This window comes from Phyllostomus hastatus, unplaced genomic scaffold (genome assembly GCF_019186645.2).
Source record: "Phyllostomus hastatus isolate PE091 unplaced genomic scaffold, TTU_PhHast_1.1 phas_scaffold_501, whole genome shotgun sequence".
Taxonomy (NCBI): Eukaryota; Metazoa; Chordata; class Mammalia; order Chiroptera; family Phyllostomidae; genus Phyllostomus; species Phyllostomus hastatus.
In genome coordinates this window covers 8,837,355-8,859,136 of record NW_025334033.1, presented here as the reverse complement: position 1 = coordinate 8,859,136, position 21,782 = coordinate 8,837,355, and the positions used below count along the sequence as shown (strand labels likewise).

General features: G+C 36.5%; 1 protein-coding gene and 1 non-coding gene across 2 annotated transcripts in view; one reads left to right on the top strand and one right to left on the bottom strand.

Moving 5' to 3' along the window:
- Window positions 1–19,400, bottom strand: part of KNL1 (kinetochore scaffold 1) — a 59,174-nt gene extending 39,774 nt beyond the window's left edge. Inside the window, exons 1-8 of the mRNA XM_045823515.1 lie at window positions 19,236–19,400; window positions 13,258–13,307; window positions 12,413–12,452; window positions 10,797–10,856; window positions 5,562–5,623; window positions 2,332–2,384; window positions 1,882–1,915; window positions 1,304–1,341 (exon numbers count right to left, since the gene is read on the bottom strand). Coding sequence (XP_045679471.1) covers window positions 1,304–1,341; window positions 1,882–1,915; window positions 2,332–2,384; window positions 5,562–5,623; window positions 10,797–10,856; window positions 12,413–12,452; window positions 13,258–13,292 — 322 coding nt within the window. The 5' untranslated portion in view covers window positions 13,293–13,307; window positions 19,236–19,400. The remainder of the gene's footprint in view (window positions 1–1,303; window positions 1,342–1,881; window positions 1,916–2,331; window positions 2,385–5,561; window positions 5,624–10,796; window positions 10,857–12,412; window positions 12,453–13,257; window positions 13,308–19,235) is intronic.
- Window positions 19,401–19,704: 304 nt separating this feature from the next.
- TRNAS-GCU lies at window positions 19,705–19,786 on the top strand. Its single transcript has one exon. It is a non-coding gene; the product is annotated as a tRNA-Ser (tRNA).
- Window positions 19,787–21,782: the final 1,996 nt, after the last annotated feature.

Below are 21,782 nucleotides of genomic sequence, written 5' to 3'. Positions count from 1 at the left end.
GTTCTTCTCTCATGGACTGTAACAGTTTGTGGACTAATTGCTCTGTTCTTTGTTTTGTTTGGTTTTATCTTCACATGAGGACATTTTTCATTGTTTTTAGAAAGAGGAAGGGAGAGAGAGAGAAACATCAATGTGAGAGAAACACTGATCGGTTGTCTCCTGTATACACCCAGACCTGGGATCATTCGCCCTTGGCCAGGAGAACAAACCTGCAACCTATCATGTGCCCTGAATGGGAATCAAACCAACAACCCTTCAGTTATGGGATGAACTTCCAACCAAATGAGCCACACCAGCACTGGTTACTCTGAATAGCACTGAAGTTAAACTAAGTTAAGTAAAAAATGACAAGACTGCTAGGCAAATTATAGTAGAAAGAGTACTTTAGGTACAGGAAATAGCATTTTCAATGAATACAGGCAGGGAAAAAGTCCACATGGGGAACTTCAAATAGTTCTTCATAAGCTAGAGGAAAGGACACCTATAAATAAAAGGAAATAAGGTTGGAAAAGATGGCAAGCCAAATCACAAAGGCCATTTTTTTTTAAATACATATTCACTTCTTTTTTTTTTAAGATTTTATTTATTTATTTTTAGAGAGGGGAAGGGAGGGAGAAAGAGAGAGAGAGAAACATCAATGTGTGGTTGCCTTTCACGTGGCCCCCACTAGGGACATGGCCTGCAACCCACACATGTGCCTTGAATGGGAACCTGCGGTGCTTTTGGCTCGCAGCCTGCGCTCAATACACTGAGCTACGCCAGCCAGGGCCACAAAGGCCTTTCTAAGTCTTTGATTAGGAGTGTGGGTTTTATCCTGGAAGCAAAAAAGTGTCATTAAATAATTTTAAGTTGGAAGGTAATATGATCTGATTTAGAAATACATAAAATAGATTAGAAAGGTAAGAAACTAAACACAATAGTCCAAGAAAGAATAATAGGAACTTGAATTCAAACAATGGCAAGAAGGCATATAGAAAAATAAAAGATTTGTAAGATATATAGAAGACAGGACAGAAAGTCTCTTTAGATATAGGGAATGAAGTAAAAATTTTAAAAATTAAAAAAATGGCTCAATGCATGATTTGAGTAAATAAATGAGTGGGAGTCTAAGATGGAGGAAATAAGAGAACAGCAGATTTGGAAGAAATAAAGTAAATATGTGAAATTTTAAAGTGAAAATTTTGTGTAAATCACACAGCTCTCTTCACACTTCCTTTTTCATGCTTCTTTTAGCTATTACTTATCAAGGTATCTGGATAAAAAGAAAGGTATATAATAAGAAACGTATTCTAATCATACTCACCAATAATCTCACAGTAATTATCTTCTGGATTAATATTCCTAAAATTTAAAAAGTGTTTTAAAAAACTGTGCCTCAAACAATTAACAAGAATCACAACACTGAATAATAATGCCAATTACCTTCTACAATTTATTCCCACTAGCAATAAGTGACTAACAATGATGGATTGAATGAAAAATTATATCTCAATCAATCTGGTCTTACATTTTGAAGATAAGTATCTTTTCATTTGTTCAAAAGCTACTGGCATTTACTTTCCTATATATTAAAATTATAAAAACAAATCAAATTTAATTTAAAAATCTCTAGATTAATATTTCTTGCTTTATACTAGCTTATATATTTAAGGATTTAAAAATGAAAGTATTTCATCACTGTTAAAATAAGCTTACAATACACATACTTAGCAGAACAAGTCTATTAAATTTGTAAGAAAAAAAGTGTTTCTTTAATCCTAAGTATTCCTCAAAAGGGACACGAAACTAAAAAACAAAAAGGATGTTAATTAAAAAATTCTTTTATGTACTGGAACTAAACAACTGTGAAAATATAATTTGAATCATATTTTCCTTACTTACTGCATAAACAGAACATTTTCTCTTGCCTCTGTTTCTAAAATGAAATAAAATTGAAAAATTTTCAAGGACACACTGATAAAGCATTAGAAAAACTGTATAAGAACATTAACACCAATTAAAAAAACTGTCCCCCCATGCCTCAAGTTGTACCTTTTTTGCAATAAGATAAACAAGTTATATGAATTATTTGGTTAGATACTCACAGTAAACTTTTTAAAAGATTTTATTTATTCATTTTTAGAGAGAGCGTGAGAAAGAAAGAGAGGAAGAGAAACATCAATGTATGGTTGTCTGGCATGCCCCCCACTGGGGACCCAGCCCACAACCCAGGCATGTGCCCTGACTTTGGTTCGCAGCCTGCATTTAATCCACTGAGCTATACCAGCCAGGGCTACCCACAGTAAAACTTCATAAAATGCAGAATTACCAGGGATTGCCTTAATATATTACCTGCAATTTCTGACTTTCTCACTATTTTCATGTGAGATTCTGTCTGGAATACCCTAGAAAAGAAAATCAAGATTAACGAATATCTGCAATTTTTAATTAGAACACTATGGTATTATGTTTTTCTAAAATATATTTTATTAATTATGCTATTACAGTTGTCCCATTCCCCCGCCTTTATTCCCCATCTGCTCTGCATACCCCCTCCTACCCATATTCCCCCCTTTCAGTTCATGTCCATGGGTCATAAATATAAGTTCTTTGGCTTCTACATTTCCTACACTATTCTCAACCCCCTCCACGTCTATTTTCTACTTACCATTTATGCTACTTATTCTCTGTATCCTTCCCCTTCCCATTCCCCCACTTGTGACTCTCCATGTGATCTCCATTTCTGTGATTCTGTTCCTGTTCTAGTTGTTTGCTTAGTTTTTTGTTCTTGTTTTAGGTTCAGTTGTTAATATCTGTGAGTTTGCTGTCATTTTACTGTTCATATTTTTGATCATCTTCCTTTCCTTAGACAAGTCCCTTTAACATTTCATATAATAAGGGCTTGGTGATGATGAACTCCTTTACCTTTACATTGTCTGGGTTTATCTGTCCTTCCATTCTAAATGAGAGCTTTGCTGGACAGAGTAATCTTGGATGTAAGTCCTTGCCTTTCATGACTTCAAATACTTCTTTCCAGCCCTTTCTTGCCTGCAAGGTTTCTTTTGAGAAATCAGCTGAGTCTGATGGGAATTCCTTTGTAGATAATTGTCTCCTTTCCTCGTGCTGCTTTTAAGATTCTCTCCTTATCTTTAATCTTGGCTAATATAATTATGATGTGTCTTGGTGTATTCCTCCTTGGGCCCAACTTCTTTGGGACTCTCTAAGCTTCCTGGACTTCCTGGAAGTCTATTTCCTTTGCCAGAATGGGGAAGTTCTCCTTCATTATTTGTTCAAATAAGTTTAAATTTCTTGCTCTTCCTCTTCCCCTTCGGGTACCCCTATAATTTGGATGTTGGAACGTTTAAAGATGTCCTGGAGGTTCCTAATCTTCTCCTCATTTTTTTTGGAATTCTTTTTTCTTTATTCTGTTCTGGTTGAATGTTTCTTTTTTCCTTCTGGTCCATACCATTGATTTGAGTCCCAGTTTCCTTTCCATCATTGTTGGTTCCCTGTACATTTTCCTTTATTTCACTTAGCATAGCCTTCATTTTTTCTCTAATTTGCGACCATATTCAACCAATTCTGTGAGCATCCTGATTACCAGTGTTTTGAACTGTGTATCTGACAGGTTGGCCATCTCTTTGTCATTTAGTTGTATATGTTCTGAGCTTTGATCTGTTCTTTCATTTAGGCCATTTTTTTTGTCTCAGCACTCCTGTTACTTAGTATGAGACGGAGCTGTAGGTATTCACCAGGGTGGGGCAACCCACGTCACTGGTGTGATGTTGTATGTGAGGGAGGAGTCCAAGAGGGAACATGATCTGTCTTGTTCCCCAGTTGTTCTTCCCAGTTTATATGCATGTGAGTGTGGGACAGCCCAGTCCAAAATTTGCTGCTTCATCGTGTCCACCAGCTGCCACCTTGTCACGAGTCCTCTCTACCTGGCTGCCCATCTCTGCCCCTTCTACCGGTCTGGATGAATGTTTCTTCTTTAACTCCTTGACTGTCAGACTTCCATATGAACTGTATGGAACTGTATCGTTTTTCTGTCAGTTCTGTTTGTTTTTTGTTTTTAAATTTGTTTTGTCCTTCTTTTGGTTGTGCGAGGAGGCACAGTGTATTTACACATGCCTCCATCTTGGCTGGAAGTCCAGATATCTAATTTATGCCATTTTTATCTCAACATAATAAAGGCCATATATGACAAATCCACAGCTAACATCATATTCAACAGGGAAAAACTAAAAGCATTTCCCTTAATATCAGGAACAAGACAGGAATGTTCACTTTCACCAGTCTTAGTAAACACAGTACTAGAAGTCCTAGCTACAGCAATTAGACAAGAAGAAATAAAGGCATCCAAACTGGAAAAAAGTAAAACTGTCATTATATGCAGATGGCATGTCACTGTATATAGAGATCCCTAAAGACTCCACCAAAAAACTCCTAGAACTGATAAATAAATTCAATAAAGTAGGAAGATACAAAATAAATACCCCACATCAGTTGCACTTTAATACACCAATACATAACAAACTATCAGGAAGGAAAACTAAGAAAACAATCCTATTTAAAATTGTGTTAAAAAATAAACAATGCTTAGGAATAAAATGATATATCTAGGAATAAATTTAACCAAGGAGGTAATGAGAAATTATGAAACACTGAAGAGGACTTCCGGCAAGATGGAGGCATAGGTGGACGCACCGTACCTCCACGCACAACCAAGATTAAAACAACAACAATTTAGAGGCAGAATAACACCCAGAACTGACAGAGAATTTATCTGAATGGAAGTCGACAGCCAAGAAGTTGAAGTAGACCTGCTCATCCAGACCGGTAGGAGGGGCGGAGAGGAGCAGCCGGGCGTGGGTCGCAGAGAGCGGAGATCGGGGAGAATTGGGCACATAAGGCAACCGAGCACATAAGCCTTCCAGGATGTGCAAAATTGCAGTGCAGCGGTGGACCCTGAGCACCCAAGCGGCGGCTGGCAGACCCAGTGAGGCGCCTACACCTACACCTACAAAGGAGTTCCCATCAGACTGTCAGCTGATTTCTCAAAAGAGATCTTACAGGCAAGAAGGGGCAGGAAAGAAGTATTCCAAATCATGAAAGACAAGGACCTGTATCCCAGATTGCTCTATCCAGCAAAGCTTTCATTTAGAATGGAAGGGGAGATAAAGTTCTCGGATAAGCTCAAGTTAAAGTACTTCCTGTAAAGAAGTTCTTTAAAGTACAAATGTACTTCTGCTCTTTTTTCTTTTTTTTTAAGATTTTATTTATTTATTTTTTTTTTTAGAGAGGGAAGGGAGGAAGAAAGAGAGAGAGAGAGAGAGAAACATCAATGTGCGGTTGCTGGGGGTCATGGCCTGCAACCCAGGCATGTACCCTGACTGGGAATTGAACCTGCAACACTTTGGTTCACAGCCCTCGCTCAATCCACTGAGCTACGCCAGCCAGGGCTACAACTCTCTAATTCTTATCTAATAGAAACAACAGGTTATAGGAGTCAGCACTGACGTTTAGTTTGACACACAAAAACCTTTACCTGTAACTTTAAATTATTTCTTCTTTCAACTTACTTTATAGTATCTGCAAAGCTGACTCGACGAGAGCTTTTCTTATTTTTCAAAGCATTAGGTTCCTAAGGGCAAAAAATACATGGTATGATTCTTAATGAAACCACTGTAAATTAGGTCTCCAGAGTACTACAGGGAGATCAAGTCTTATTCTGAAATAACTTGATATTATTATTAATTTTAGTATTAATTTGATTCTCTAAAATATCCTAATGTAGAGGCACTTAACAATATATAATTGTTATATATATGAATATAATTATATATAAATATATATGAATATAATTTTCAACGTGAGTGATAATAAGCATACTGACACAAACAACATATATTTAGGAGATTACTGCCCCTTTTCTCTTTTTTAAGTGAGTGGCTATTTTGCTGTCAAGAAGAAAGACAGAGAATAAAGCAAGTGACATGTTGCCTGTTATGGAATAGTATTTTTAAGATTAAAAATTTTTAATTGTAGTAAAATACACATAAATAAAATTTATCATCTTAAGCATTTAAAAAATTTGAATTTTATTGTGGTAAGAACACTTTAAAAGAAACCTACCCTCAAAAGATTTTTAAAGGTAGAATACAATATTGTTAACTATAGGCACAGTGTTGTACAGATCTCTTGAACATGTTCATTTGCATAACTGACATTTTATACTGGTTGATTAGCAACTGCCCATTTCCCCCTCCTCTCTGCCCCTGGCAACCACTACTCTTCTGCTCTGTTTGTAGGAGTTCAACTATTTCAGATACCTCACATAAATGGAATCATACAGTATTTGTCCTTCTGTGACTGGCTTATTTCATTCAGCACAATGTACTCAAGCACCTCAACCATTTTTAAGCATACAGTTCAGTAGTATTAAGTATATCTACAGTTATGCAACCAATCTCCAGAACTCTTTTCATCTTGCAAAACTGGAACTCTATATCCACTAAACAACTCCTCTTTCCCTCTAACCTTTCTGTAACCACCATCCTATTTCCTGTTTCTATGAATCTGACTACTCTAGGTACTCCTTAAGTGGAATCATATTTTTTTTCCTTTTGTGCCTGGTTTACTTCATTTAGCATAATGGCCTCAAGGTTCATCCATGCTGTACTATGTGCCAGAATTCCCTTCTTGTTTAAGGGTGAATAATGTTCCATTGACACCACATTTTGTTTATCCACTCATCAGTCAGTGGACACTAGGTTGCTTCCTCCCTTTGACTACTATGAACAATGATGCTATGGACAGGGGTGTACATCTCTTTAAGATCCTTCTTTCAATTCTTTGGGGTACATACCCAGAAGTGGAATTTCTGGGTCATATGGTAAATGTATTTTAATTTCCTGAGGAACCACCATACTGTTTTCCATCACAGCTGCACCATTTTACATTCTCAGAACAGGGGACAAAGATTCAAACTATTCCGCACCCCTGACAACACTTGTTATTTTCTGTTTTTTTTTTTTTTGATGGCAGTCATTCTAATGGGTATGAAGTAATATCTCATTGTGGTTATGATTTGCATTTCCCTAATGATTACAGATGTTGAACATCTTTCATTTTAATATACTATTTTTCCTTTATATTCCTTAACAAGAGTAAATATTTTTACTCACATGGATACCAAACACAAAAAGCAAGACAGACAAACAAAATCCACACAGAATTTTACTGTATTAATTCTGAACACCTGAATATAAATCTTATTATAAAAAAGAATCAGGAACGTTTATCCTAGCAGATGATACAGGTGACCATCAGCTTAATATGACAATAATACTGACACAGAAAATACTGAGACAAAAAGAGACTAGTACAACTTTAATATGTGTCCTTTTATTCTTGAAAGGCTTTCTTTACAGAAGTCTTTGAAGGTCTAAAGTGAAGTATCCAGCATGGATAAAAAGACATGTGTGACAAGCAACTTATCATCTAAGTCAGTTCCCTCAGAACTGATCTTCAAAAGGCAAATGCTACTCTCTCAGTATTCTTAGAAGGCATGGTGGATCTAGGCAATGGGGTCTTATACAGACTAGGTCTGTGTTCCTCCAAAAGTATTTATATCCACTTCTTTCGTGACCTGCTGTAGTCTCTATAAACTAACTTTGACTAGTTCTATCAGAAGAGACAGGAAGGGAAATTGCTAGACTATGTCAAGTCGCCAATAGCTTGGGCTTTGAACTGCTCTTTAACAGTACCCTCAGATCTAAATACTAGCAAATTTCTTACTAAAAAAAAAAAGAAAAAAGAAAAACAAATAGATTAGAGCTCTAATTTGAAGTCTGCCACTAACTAGTCATGTGAGCTTAGACAAAACGTTTAACGTCTCTGGACCCCCTATTTCTACCTATAAAATGAAGAAACTAGATTCAAGATTACTGGTGAGGTCCTATTGATTTTAAAGTTCTATGACTCTGTGAATCTGTCATTTAATCACTCAAAGTTCATTAAAAACTTTTTTAAAAGTGGGATGGGAGGGAAGGAGGAGAGGATAAAGGGAAGATAAATGGTGATGGAAGAAAATTTGACTTCGGGTGGTGAATACACAATATGATATGCAGATGATGTATTTTAGAACTGTACCCCTGAAACCTATATAATTTTATTAACCAATGTCACCCTAATAAACTTTTTAAAAATTAAAAAACAAACACTTAAAAATATATACACATATACTAGATCCTGTGCTGAGTGATGGAAAAATAGTGGAAAAGAAAATACAGTCCTACTCTACTGAAAATTAATGCTGAAACAGCCATTAAAACAAAAAATCTATACAAATATAAAAATTAAAATATGGCCCTGGCCCGCTAGCTCAGTTGGTGAGCACTGTCCCAGTACGCCAAAGTTGTGAGTTCAATCTCTAGTCAGGGCACGTACAAAAAGGAAACATGAATGCATAAACAAGTGGAACAACAAACCAATGTTTTTCTCTCTCTCTCAAATCAATAAATGTTTTTTTAAAAAAAAAACTCAAAATATGAGTGGTATGAAGGCAAACTACATAAAAAACTAATTTAGCCTGAAAATGGGGAAAGATTTCTTTGACGGAATACCTTTAAGTTGAAACCTTAAGTATGAGTTAGTAGTCAGATGAAGAGTTGGGTAGAAGGAAAGCATTTTAGGCAGAATGTGTACATGGGCCCTAATACAGAAAAAAGCTTAATGTAGTGGAGAAATAGAAAGATTACATCAACAAAATAAAAAGACAACCTACTGAATGGGAGAATATATCTGCCAAAGATACATCCAATAAAGGCTTATTATCTAAAATTTATAAAGAACTCATAAAACTCAACACCAAAAAAACAAATAATCCAATTAAAAAACAAGCAGGACGGCCCTGGCTGATGTGGCTCAGTGGTTTGAGTGCAGCCTTCAAACCAAAGGGTTCCCAGTTCTATTCCCAGTCAGGGCACATGCCTGGGTTGCAGGCCCAGTCCCCAGTAGCGGCTGTGTGAGAGGCAACACGTCATTGATGTTTTTCTCCCCTCTCTTTCTCCCTCCCTTCCTCTCTCCCTAAAAAAATAAATAAAATCTTAAAAAAAAAATGTGAGCAGAGGACTGGAACATACACTTCTCCAAAGAGGACATACAGATAGCCAATAGACATAAAAAGATGCTCAACATCACTAATCAGAGAAAGGCAAATTAAAACCACAATGAGATATCACCTTACACCAGTCAGAATGACTATCATCAATAAATCTACAAACAAGTGTTGGCAAGGATGTGGAGAAAAGGAAACCCTTGTGCACTGTTGGTGGGAATGCAGATTAGTGCCCCTATGGAAAACAGTATGGAGGTTCCTCCACAAAAAATTAAAAATGGGACTGCTTTATGACTCAGTATTACATTTCTGGATATATATCTGAAGAAACCCAAAACACTAATTCGAAAGAATACATGCACCGTTATGTTCACTGCAGCATTATTTATAATAGCCAAGGTATGGAAGCAACCCAAGAGCCCATAATAGATGAGTAGATAAAAAAAGCTATGGTACATAAATACAACGGAATATTACTCAGCCATAAGAAAGAATTAAATTTTACCATTTGTGACAGCATGGATAGTCCTAGAGAATATTGTGCTAAGTAAAATAAGTCAGAGAAATATGATTTCACTTACATGTAGAATCTAAAGAACAAAACAAACAAACAAATAAAATAGAAACAGACTCATAGATACAGAGAACAAACTGATGGTTTCCAGAGTGCTGGGGGTTGAGGGACTGGGTGAAAAAGATGAAGGGATTAACAAGTACAAATTGGTAATTACAAAACAGTCACAGGATGTAAAGTACAGCAAGGGAATATAATCAATAATATTGTAACAACTATGTTCAGTGCCAGGTAAGCAGTGAAAATATCAGGGGGAGCATTTTGTGAAGTTTATGATTACCTGGTCACTGTGCTCTACACCTGAAACTAATACAAAATAATATTGAACATAAACTATAATTAAAAAAAAAAGAAAAAAGTGAAAGTAAAAAACCATAAGAAACACAGATTAGAAAGACCACAGTAGGTAGAATGAGCACTCAGAATTGTATGTTCTCTAAAACACTGCATCAATAAACAAAATGTACTAAAAGCCATTGTGCAATGGGTATAATAAATTTAAAAAATACATGATAAAGTTCCTGCCCTCAGGGATCTCTCAATTTAGAACAATGAACATTAGTAATCAATAACAATAGAAGATTTAGGGATGATTTTTCTGAGATAAGTGATTCCAAAGCTGAGTCTTGAAAGACAAATAGGAATTACCAAATAAAGAGGGCTACAGATTTATGATAAAGTATGATAAAATATTAATTGTACAAACTAGGTGATGACTATATGAGCTTTCACTGTAAAATTCTTTCAACTTTTCAGTATGTTTGAAAAAAATTTTAATAAAAATTTGGGAGAAAAGAAATGAATGAAGAACTAGCCATTTAGTCAGGGAAAATATCATATGCAAATACTTGCAGGTTTGACAATTCATGTCTTGTTTGGGTAACTGTAAGCAGTTCCAAATGGTGAGATACATATGTGGGAGTGGCAAGAAAGGAGGATGCAGAGTAAATGGGGTGTTAAAAATTATGGGTTCCAGCTTACTCAAGTTGTTGGGATTTTAATGTGAAGGCCACTGAATGCTTACTTGTTCATATTTAATTGAGAATCGTTTATGATGCTCTCTTTTCATATGGTTAACCAAAGAAAACAGTCATCTATGAAACATTTGCACTAGAAACTTACCTGAACTATTTCATTCCCATCTCTGAGATCCCGAAGAGGACTCCGTGGAGGTTTCAAAATCTAGAAGTATGAGAATTATCAAAGAAAATCCGCAATAGATATTATTAATATCTATTAATAATCAGTTTATTTCAAGTTATACCATGAGTAGAAAGGTAGAAATGCTAAAATTCCTGTAAAAACCTCTTAAGTTTCTCAAATTCATACTGTTCAGTGCTATCGTTTGTGGCTCATTTAAATATTTTTTTATTTATTCCCTTCTCCCTCCCTGCCTACCTTTCCCAATTATTTTGTCAACTCTGATCCCGCGTGGTCTGGATGAAGCTCAATCCCAACCTAGGGCAACATTCCTAATGTGTAGCCCTGGTCTGGAACAATCTGCCCATGATATTCTCTCAGCAATAGTGATTGGCTCAGGAATGAGAACTTGACTCATATCGAGATAATCAAGCCAAATGATTCAATCCTGAGTTGTTTTTTTAAAATATTTACTTATTTTTTAGAGATAGGGGATGGAAGAAGAGAGGGAGAGAAACATCATTGTTAGAAACACTGATCCACTGCTTCCTTTCTGCACCTCACTGGAATCTGCAACCCAGGCAAGTGCCCCGACCAGGGATGGAACTAGCAACCTTTCACTTTGCTGGACAACGACCTACCAACTGAGCCATACTGGTCAGGGCTATTTTGTTTGTTTGTTTGCTTGTTTCTTTGTTTGTTAAGGAAACAGATAATATTTTTCATGTAGGACTTGAACTTGGAAGCTGGAAGAGCTAGATATACTGCAGTAACCACAAAGGGCCTATCTAGTAATAGAGATTACCCAGAGAAAGCAGAAAGCAGTCAGAGTAGAAAAAGTGAAAGGAAATCCTACTACTGATGATATTGTTGGAACCCATGGTCAGTAAATTGTACCTAAACTCATTCTTATCTTTGCAAAAATAAAAATAAATAAAATAAAGTAATTCCTATCTTTGGATTTTTAAATTTCACAACCAATAAATTTTGTCCTCAAATCAGTTTCAGTTGGAATGTTTTATGTCTTGCTACAGCTTTGTACACCAGTATGTGTGTGTATGTGTATATTTTCATTTTTTTAAAATCCTCACTTGAGGATATTTTTATAGATTTTAGAGAGACAGGAATGGAGGAGGGAGGGGCATGGGGGGAGAGAGAGAGGGAGGGAGAGAGAGAAACAGTGATGTGAAAGAGAAACTTCTAATGGTTGCCTCCTGGGGTGATGCCCTGCCCTGACCTGGGATGGAACTAGCAACATAGGTATGTGCCCTGACCAGGGAGCAACTTACAATCTTTTGGTGTGTGGGAAGACACTCCAACCAACTGACTGACCTGGCCAGGGCTAAATATATTTTTAAACAGCTTTATTAAAGTTTGATATACACAGCATAAAATTAATAAAATTAACATGAAATTAATAAATATTAATAAAATACACATCTTAATATATTTATAGACTTGTGTAACCAGGTTAAATATTTGAGTCATTATCCAAAGAGCAATAGAAGCCAATGGGGTGGGATGGTGATGCCACAGTCAAGATTACTGTTGTATATAGTCATTCAAAAAACATTAACGATTAAATAAATGTTTCTTACTGAGGAATGTCGTCTTCTAACAGGTCTCTCTATATTGTCACTGAAAGAGGAAAAAAAAATTTACATATACACTGAAAAAAGACTGAATTTTCAAAAGTCCACAGCATCCTTTACATGTTTTTAAATGACTATCACTGTCACTTAATCCACTTTTATTTAGCAAAATTTGTAACACTTTAAATTCAATATTTAGAAAGTTAGTATTTTAAAATACAAATCGTTTACTACAATACCATCTCTTTAAATTAAACATAATTTAAAATATTTACAGAAGTAAAATTATAAGATAAATGGGCTATGGAACAAAAGGCTCTGCCTCTGGTTTTACTACTGTGTGATTTTTAGAGCAGGTTTTGACATTTTAAATGTCTATGGAGGCTACACACATACTTTTAGTAAATGCAAGAAAAATAGGTGGGATGGAGACTATAATGGAAAACTCATAATCTAATTGTTATATGAACTCTTGAGACTTTGATATTTGGCAACTAATTCAAAAATTAAAAATCATTGCTTAGGGAAAAAAAATATGTCTCTGATTATAACCAGGCCACCAGTCTGTGATGCCAATTTTTGACAAATCATTTCATTCCCTTGTGCCTCAATTTTCTCATCCTTAAATTGAAGAGATGAGACCCAGTCTCTAAAGCCTCTCTTAGCTTTGATTATAGATGAGTTTATATAAAGATATGGCAAGGAAAACCTATTAATAGCTTTTGAAATCTTTTTGAAATCTTTCAGGGTAAAAGAAATAAATGTTACAAAGTCAATAGGTCTTACTAGTTGAAGAAGTATCTTTTCTCTGATAGAGTTAAACATGTTTTAGAGGTATTGCATGAACTTACTTTTCTTCATTAGTCTCTGAAGACATCGCATCCATTTTTGAAAACCTTTTCTGTAACAAACACACAATAACAGAAAAGTGAGAAAGCAAGAAGACAAAGTACAATCCATGAAGAGATTAAGAGCAGAATTTTGACTTCAGTATTATTTTCCGAGGGAATACCAAAAAAAAAAAAAAAAAAAAGGAAGGAAAGCTATTCTATGGGGCTAAAAGACAAGAAATTTTGAGGAGTTTAAACTACACACTCTGATATGGTCAATACTCCTGGAAAATTCTCATATTTAAGATAAAATCAGTGATTAACTCTGAATGGGATGATATGGGCTTTAGTGGTTAAAATAAAAATTTGCCCTAGTTTATAAAAGTTTATGGATTACATAATAATTGAATCCCAAAATGAAGTCAATTAGGTATCAAAACAGTATAGTATGCATAGTATGCATATTTATCTTATGAAAACTCAACTATAAGTACTCAGCAAAAATATTTTATTTTCAGAAACAAATAGCATTTTAAATAGTGCAGCTGGTTACACTTACAATTCTATTCAATGAGTGTTTGTCTTGGAGAAAGTATAAAATGAGAGGCAAAACCTCAGTTGGTCTTAGTTGCTACCTACTCATTACTATATGAGATTTTTACTTTAGACATTAACTTTTGAGCCTCACCTTGGGTAAGAAAAACTTCCATTAAAAAAAAGAATACTAAAAATTTGACTCAACGATATTAGCATTTCTACCACAACACTAAATTAATACCATATACTCAAACTGTTAAAATCAATATTCTTATTTTTAGCAATAAGAACACCAATTATTTAAAAGATATCTTATTTTACATGCTTTCATCATATATAACAAAAACCAAATTAGGAAATGATTCTTTTTCTTTTATTTAATTTTTAGACAGAGGGGAAGGGGGGGAGAAAGAGAGGGAGAGAAACATCAATGCGTGGTTGCCTCTTGCGTACCTCCTACTGGGGACCTGGCCCACAACCCAGGCATGTGACCTGACTGGGAATTGAACTGGTGACCTTTTGATTCGCAGGCCTGCCCTCAATCCACTGAGACACAGGAGCCAGGGCTAGGAAATAAATGATTTTTCATAATGAACCTGAAGCTGAAACTGAAATAAAAGTCTGTTTATTTTTTAATATCAATTCATTCAATTAGCTATCCACATAAAAAGATGATGAACATCTTAAGAGAGAAACAAAACAAAAAGATGATGGACATCTTCTAAGATTTGATCTCTGACCCTATCCTTTTGTCCTCCATCACTCTCAGTCTCTCACCCACTCTTCTGTTTTCACTTATCTTCTGTTCACAGGTAACACCCACATCTACCTAAAGTAGTATTTAAAAATTTTTGTACATAGTGTAAGAAGTTGATTTTTACAAGATTGGTTTTTTAAAACATCTTCAATTTCCTCTTTCCCAAAAGCAGCCACTTTACTACTTCAAGCTAATTATTTTGTATTTTAAAAAAGCTCTTTCCTTGCCACCACCTCCATCTAACATACACAAACATCCACCCTACCCCACCACACCCAGATAAATACAGTACAAGAAAAGAATACACATCAATTTCACTGCCATAAATATAAAAATCTTAAACAAATAACAAAGAGGAGCCAGGGATTTATAAAAAGGATATATATCATGACCATGTTGGTTTTATTCCAAGATTGCAAAATTGGTTTAACATTAGAAATTAATTGTACAATTAATCATACTAACAGATTAAAATGGAAAAATCATATGATCACCTCAACAGATGAAAAAAATGTCTGATGAACTTTAACACCCTTTCATGCTTAAAACAAAAGAAAAACTTAGCAAATAGGAATAGAAAGTAAATTTCTTAATCTAACAAACAATACCTATTTAAAAAAACAACCAGCAACAATCAACTTAATGGTAAAGATTGGAAAACATTCCCTTTGAGATCAAACAAGTATGACAGCTATTTACACTTCTCCAAACCATTATCAAGTCTTAGTATTCTATTTCCATTATACATGGTCTGTCCAGAAAAAGTCTAGCCATTGTTAATATAACGAGAATGGTTTGCACAACATTGATGTAACCTGGCAGCCAAGGAGAGTGTACTGGAATGCACATACATGAACAATGACGACTTCACTATACTGTACTAGTCAGTGGTGGCAGTAGATGCTGTTAAGTGAGCATGTGTACTGTGTGGTCTCACATTCAAAATGACTGAGCAAATACAGCAACAAATCTGCATCAAATTTTGTGTTAAGCTTGTACATTCCTCCACAGAAACTATTCAGATAATTCAGAAGGTCACAGCTATGGACAACCGGTGATTGGCAGCTTCATCATGACAACACACCTGCTCATGTATCATGTCTCAATCAGAGCTTTTGATGAAACATCAAATCACCTGGGTGACTCAGTTCCCTCTACAGGCCAGTTTTGGTGCCCTGTGACTTCTGGCTTTTCCCAAAGCTAAAATAACTTTTGAAAGGGAAGAGATTTCGGACCATGAATGAGATTCAAGAAAATACGACGGGGCAGCTGATGGTGACTGGGAGAACTGTGTGAGGTCCCTAGGAGCCTACTTTGAAGGGGACTGAGGCGTCATTGTCCTATGTACAATGTTTCTTGTATCTTCTTCAGTAAATGTCTCTATTTTTCATATTACATGGCTGGATACCTTCTGGACATACCTCGTGTACCCCAAATCCATTGACTTCTATCTTTAGTACCGCCACCATAGTTCAACTACCATTATCTCTCATGTACAATATTGCAATATCCACCTTACTGGTGACCTGCTTTCACTCTTATCCCCTCTCCCCACAGGTCCTTTTCCCACATAGTAGGGAGTGATCTTCTTAAACATAAATCACATTTTAGATATTCCTCTACTTAAAACCATTCAATGGCTTCCCATTGTACTGAGATAAACTCTTCACCAGGACCTAACAAAGCTCTACAAGATCCTGTCCCTGTTTGCCTCTCAGACTTCACACTGCATCTCTTGCCCTTGTCTTCTTCACTCACTATGCAAGCCACACTAGCATTTCTATTCTTGCACACACAAAGTTCTTTCCTGCGTCATTGAATTTATATCAAATTTATATCAAATTTATATTTTCTTTGCAATAAAGTCAAAAACAGTACTTTGTCTCCTTTGTAGCATTACCACTCTGTAATTTAAAAGTCTGTTATATAAATTAATTATTCCTATTATCTCCCCAGACTACCCTTGCCCCAACAGTAAACTATGAGAATAGGGCTGGTGGCTCTTAAGTTCACTGTTACAGTCTGAGAACTTAGCACAGTACTCATTTGCTGAATGAGTAATTAAGAAACAATTTTTTAAATAGTTATTCAAGTATAATTTTTTGCCTTTTCCCCCCACCCCTCCCCAGCACCCCATTCTTCCCCACCTCCCTCCCCCGAAACAATTCTTTAAAGTTATCTTTATGATCACTGTTGTGCATAGTTTTTCTTCTTTTGGTAATATTTTCAAATTCAGTGACATTCAAATTCACAAATAATGATATTAAATACTATCAAATCAGAATCACCTGAACATTTTCACTGTTTGAAATCCTCATTGCAGCATTCCTGTCTAACCTACAGACTAGCTGGCACTTAATTAAGTGATGAGATTAAAAAATTATTAAAGATTTCTTTTCAAAATGTTTTATTTATTACATAACTGTAAGTTCCAACTTTAACAGAAATAGGAGAGCCCAAATCCCCATGTTAAGCCTCATTTATAAAATGCTGTTATGGCTGAACTCTTGATCATTGCCACATTAGTTGATATTGATTGGTTCTGAAACTGCACCTGGAAACCAGGGACACTATAGCATATTCACAGATGTCTTCTAGATATTTTAAATGTTTGTGAGAAACAGCAGTTCTCAACACTGGTCAGGCACTGTGTTAACTACTAGGTCAAAATAGCATCCATTTGCATTACATTAGTTTTGATAACAGATTATTGCAAAGCTGGGTCTTTGGCAGATGCTGCAATATAAAGCAGTTCTTTTAAGTAATATGGCAAATGAAATGAGGGAGGCAGTGTCCAATCTGATTCCAAGATTTGAAAAGTTGTGCAGTGTTCAACAGGCACAGATATCCAGTTAGTAAATAATTGTAATTATTAAGAATAAAATGAAAACCTTTTCCTTCAATATATGCATATTATTTTTTAAATGGCTACTATGTGGTTAAGGCATAAATTCATTTCAACTTAGTAATAACTTCTAAAGTTGTTTGGACCTAACTATCTATTAAATGGAATCCTTAGGTATTTCTTTTCACCTAAGGATACCACGAACCAAGAAAGTTTGGGAACTACTAGTCTAAATAACCCAGAGGTCTGCAAACTATGGCTAGTGGACCAAATGGTCCTTAAAAGTGGATTTTTTACATTTTAAATGGGTGGCAGAAAACAAAACACAACAACAAATAAAGAAGAATATATGACAGAGACCATGCCAGTGACCATGCAGCCTGTAAAGACTGAAATATTTACTTAATGGCTCTTTTCCCACTTCCGCATTTACACTACTAATAAAAGAGTTAATATGTTCCATAGTATCCACTGATATAGGCTCTAGACTGGTGCTGTCCAATACAGTAGCTATTTAATCTTAAATTAATTAATAAAATTCCATTCTTCAGTCACAATAGCCACATTTCACGTGCTTAATAGTCATATGTGACCGAGTTGAACAGTATAAATATAAAACATTACCATTGTCACTGAAAGTTTTCTAGGACAGCCGTCCTGTCAGTATCGAGAGTTTTCAACACAATTCCTCACTTATCATCATCAAACATATCATTAATATTACCACTCTAAACATTTTTACTCAGTTTTCATCTCTTTGATATCTTATAAACATTTTCAGCCATCACATAGTCAAGAAGAATTATAGTTCTTTGAACCCAACCTTCAATTAGTAAAATCTTACATTTACCTCTGTAAATCATTCTTCCCTTTAAGTTACACTTCAAATGCCACTTTCTCAAGGAAGCCTCCAGTAGTCTCCATTGTTAATCAAATAAGGTCTTCCTTCTCTGTGCTCCCACACAGCTGTGAAATGTCTACAATCCTTTACATAGTCTTGTGTTGTAGTAATCTGGGTATATTATTTCCCTTTCTGGACTGTAAACACTTGTTGATCAGGGACTCTGAATCACAAGAAACCCAATAAATATGAGAACTTCGACTGACCCAATTCAAGGGAAGTGAAAACTTGCATCTTAATATCTAAAGCAAGCTCTGCTTAGTCTTCTGTGACATTTTTATCTTTAAAATTCCAATCAGCAATTTTTTAAGAATTTTTTTCCTTAAACTCTAGTACTGAAATAAACAGTAAGGAAAGGGGCTTTAACTCTGAGGTAATAATGAACAGAGGAAGGTTTATAAAAACTCGTTTGTGGCGTACTAATACTGGATTATTTCTTAATGTTATTTTACCTGCAAAACCCCGAAAGTGTGTTCAGTGCTGCTAGCACTCCAAACACTGTAAATAAACCATGACAAGCCGAGAGTTTAAAATCACTTATTGCTGTCACTTCATTTATATCTAAGAAAAGATTGAGTCAGAAATACAAACAGCCGAGAGCTCCCCAGGGAAGAGCTGCAGGGGTGCAAGGAAGAATCCGGGGACGCGGCGGACACAAGACAGCGGGGCGCCGCGGACCGGAGGCCGAAGGAGGCGCGGATACTCCAGCTGAGGCGGCCCAAGGGGCCCAGGTGTGGAAGGGAAGTGCTCCGGAGGAGGGAGGCGGCACAAAGTGCAGACCAGACCCAGGTGAGGAAAGAAAAGAGTCCCACTCCGAGCCCAGCGCCTTCCTGGGCCGCCTGGCTGACGGAGCGACCCTCCCCTTCCACCACGACGTTCAGAGCACTCAGACTAAACCAGTGTAGAGCCTAAAGCACCCCCACCCCCAGAGCCCAGAACGAAAGGATCATTTTCTTTACCAGTCGTAGCTTCCTGCTTGACAAATTCTTCTCTGACTTGTTTGGGGTCTGCAGTCCTGAAAGAGGTAGCAGACCACCACCTATCCCCGTCACCTCACAGCGCCCAGACTGCCTCGGTGCAGTATTCAAATCTAACCGCCTAGATGACGCGCAAGCGCAAAGACGCTCTAAGCGTCGGCTCCGCCCTTTAGACGCCAGAGGGACCCCATTCCGAAGACTCCTTTACTCCAGCTTCCTTTCCAGCCTATATGCCAATTTATATCCTTCAAGTTTTTCACTTTCTACCGAATTTTCTTTTATTTTACCCATTGACATCCCCATATCATGGGAGCAGCCATTTTCTTTTGATTACTTGCTGTAAAAAAAGATCGGCGCTTTGCTTCCGTACAAAATGGCGGCTATTATGGTATTGCGTCACATCCCCCCTGGTATTACTCCCTATAGCTACCAAGGAGAGGAGGACTTCTGGGACGAGGTGGCCGAGTGGTTAAGGCGATGGACTGCTAATCCATTGTGCTCTGCACGCGTGGGTTCGAATCCCATCCTCGTCGGTGTTAAGTTTTGCCTCAGATTTCAACAGGTCAAAAAATTTATTTGCGGAAACGAAATAGTTTAATAGACTTTAGTTGTGAATTACTGGTCAATATGCTCTGGTACCACGAATCTCAGGCTTGAGATATTTAAAAGACGAACCTCACAGATAAAGAAAAGGGGAGGAATGCTGACAGTGCGTCTAAAAATAGAGCCATTGATCAATTTGGATGTAAATAATCCTGATTTTAACGCTGTTGTAATGGTTTTCGTTAACCATCTTCAGATTGAGCGTCATGAGCGCCTAACATAGGGTGCAGTTGCTAAAGCAAACCAAACAAAAGAAGGATTGCCTGTTGCTTTAGAAAAGCATATTTTTGGTTTTGACACAGGAGATGCAGTTTTTAATAAAGCTGCTCAAATTCTGCGATTGCTGAATAGACAAAAAAAAAAATTAATGAAGCCATAGCAGCTGTCCAGGCAATCATCGCCGATCCAAAGACAGACCACAGACTAGAGAACCTACTTAGTAAATTGGGAACCACGTACAACCGTGGTACGTGTTTTGAAATCAAACACATTTTCAAGGGAAGAATCCCGAAAATTGACTATGTTCTAGAGAAAGGCATTTTCTGGGAATCAGAAAATGGCTATGCTGGATTTTATTTCTTTTTATATGAAGTAAACAAGTGCATAGAATTCTAGGATTATTGCCATTGCTGTGTAAATTCAGTGTTGGTCTGCTCTATATTAATTAACCGCTTGATTTTTTTTAACCTAGCTCTTGATTGAGGGGCTTCAGTTATTGTGGACTCTTACCCCAGTGTTTTTAATACCTGTCCTCACTATGAAATATCAAGTTTCACTTCAAAAGCTACCTTAGGATTGTCTTCCAGATCCCAGCAGGCTGCAGGTGCTCAAGAAAAATATGCACTGGGAAACTAAAAAGATGTTGATAACATGTGTAATCTTGGTAGTACACATCTAGAAGCCAGAGACTGAGACCTGAAATATGGCTACCTTCCTGAAGGACAAAGTGTTAAATCCTCTCTTGTATTTAAGCGGAGCGGGAGGCACAGGAAGCAGAAAAAGAATAAACAGATTCCCTTCTTGAAAGGTCATCAGACAGATTTATTCAACTCACATTTAACAACTTTTATTTATCCAGTATATGGTATCACACTACTGGTATCACAATGAATTACATCACTTTGATTCACCATAACACTATGATCATCGTAGACGTTCTTATTATTCCATTTCACAGATGAGGATACTGGATGATAAACATGCCCAAGGTTACAGAACTTCTCTTATTTTTGGAAGGGCAGTGTAATCCAAGTCTGTCAACTCAGGTGATTCTTAACCACCATCCCATCCCGTGCTGGAAAGTAATAAACAGGGCTGGCTCATCAATCCCTTGCAGTAATGGTTTGCAGGTTCTCTCCACTCAGCACGGTACCCCAGAACCTGGCACCTGGCAGGTTCTTCAACAAAATTTGCAGCACTGAGGGTGGAAGGCAGTAAGTAGCCCTTGCTTGGCCTGCTCCACTCCTCCCTCTTAAATTTATATCTCTTGGGAATATAAATACCTCCCTGAGTTGAGGGGTAGGAATCACCCCAGTACTGGTCTTCAGCCTTGCTTTCCAATCCATTCACTACCCTGCTGTGAGGAAGGGTTTCTATATGGGTTCCACACACCTGCAAAGGACCCTGGATAGCATTTAATTGGTTATTTGGTTGGAAGAAAAGTGCATCTTTATTTTCACTAATCTCTAATTGACAGCACTTCCTTCAATAAAGATAAGCAACAAATCACAGTAGTAATGTTAATCTTACCTGTGATTTTTGTCACCAATGTAAATCATAGATATTTTTATATCACATTCCCATTGTTGCTTTATGCTCATTCCTACTTCAAAATAATGGTAGTTACTAGACCTGTCATTAGATTTTGTAATGTCATTCATTCATAAAGAAGTACATACATTATTATATTATTATATGACAGATTTT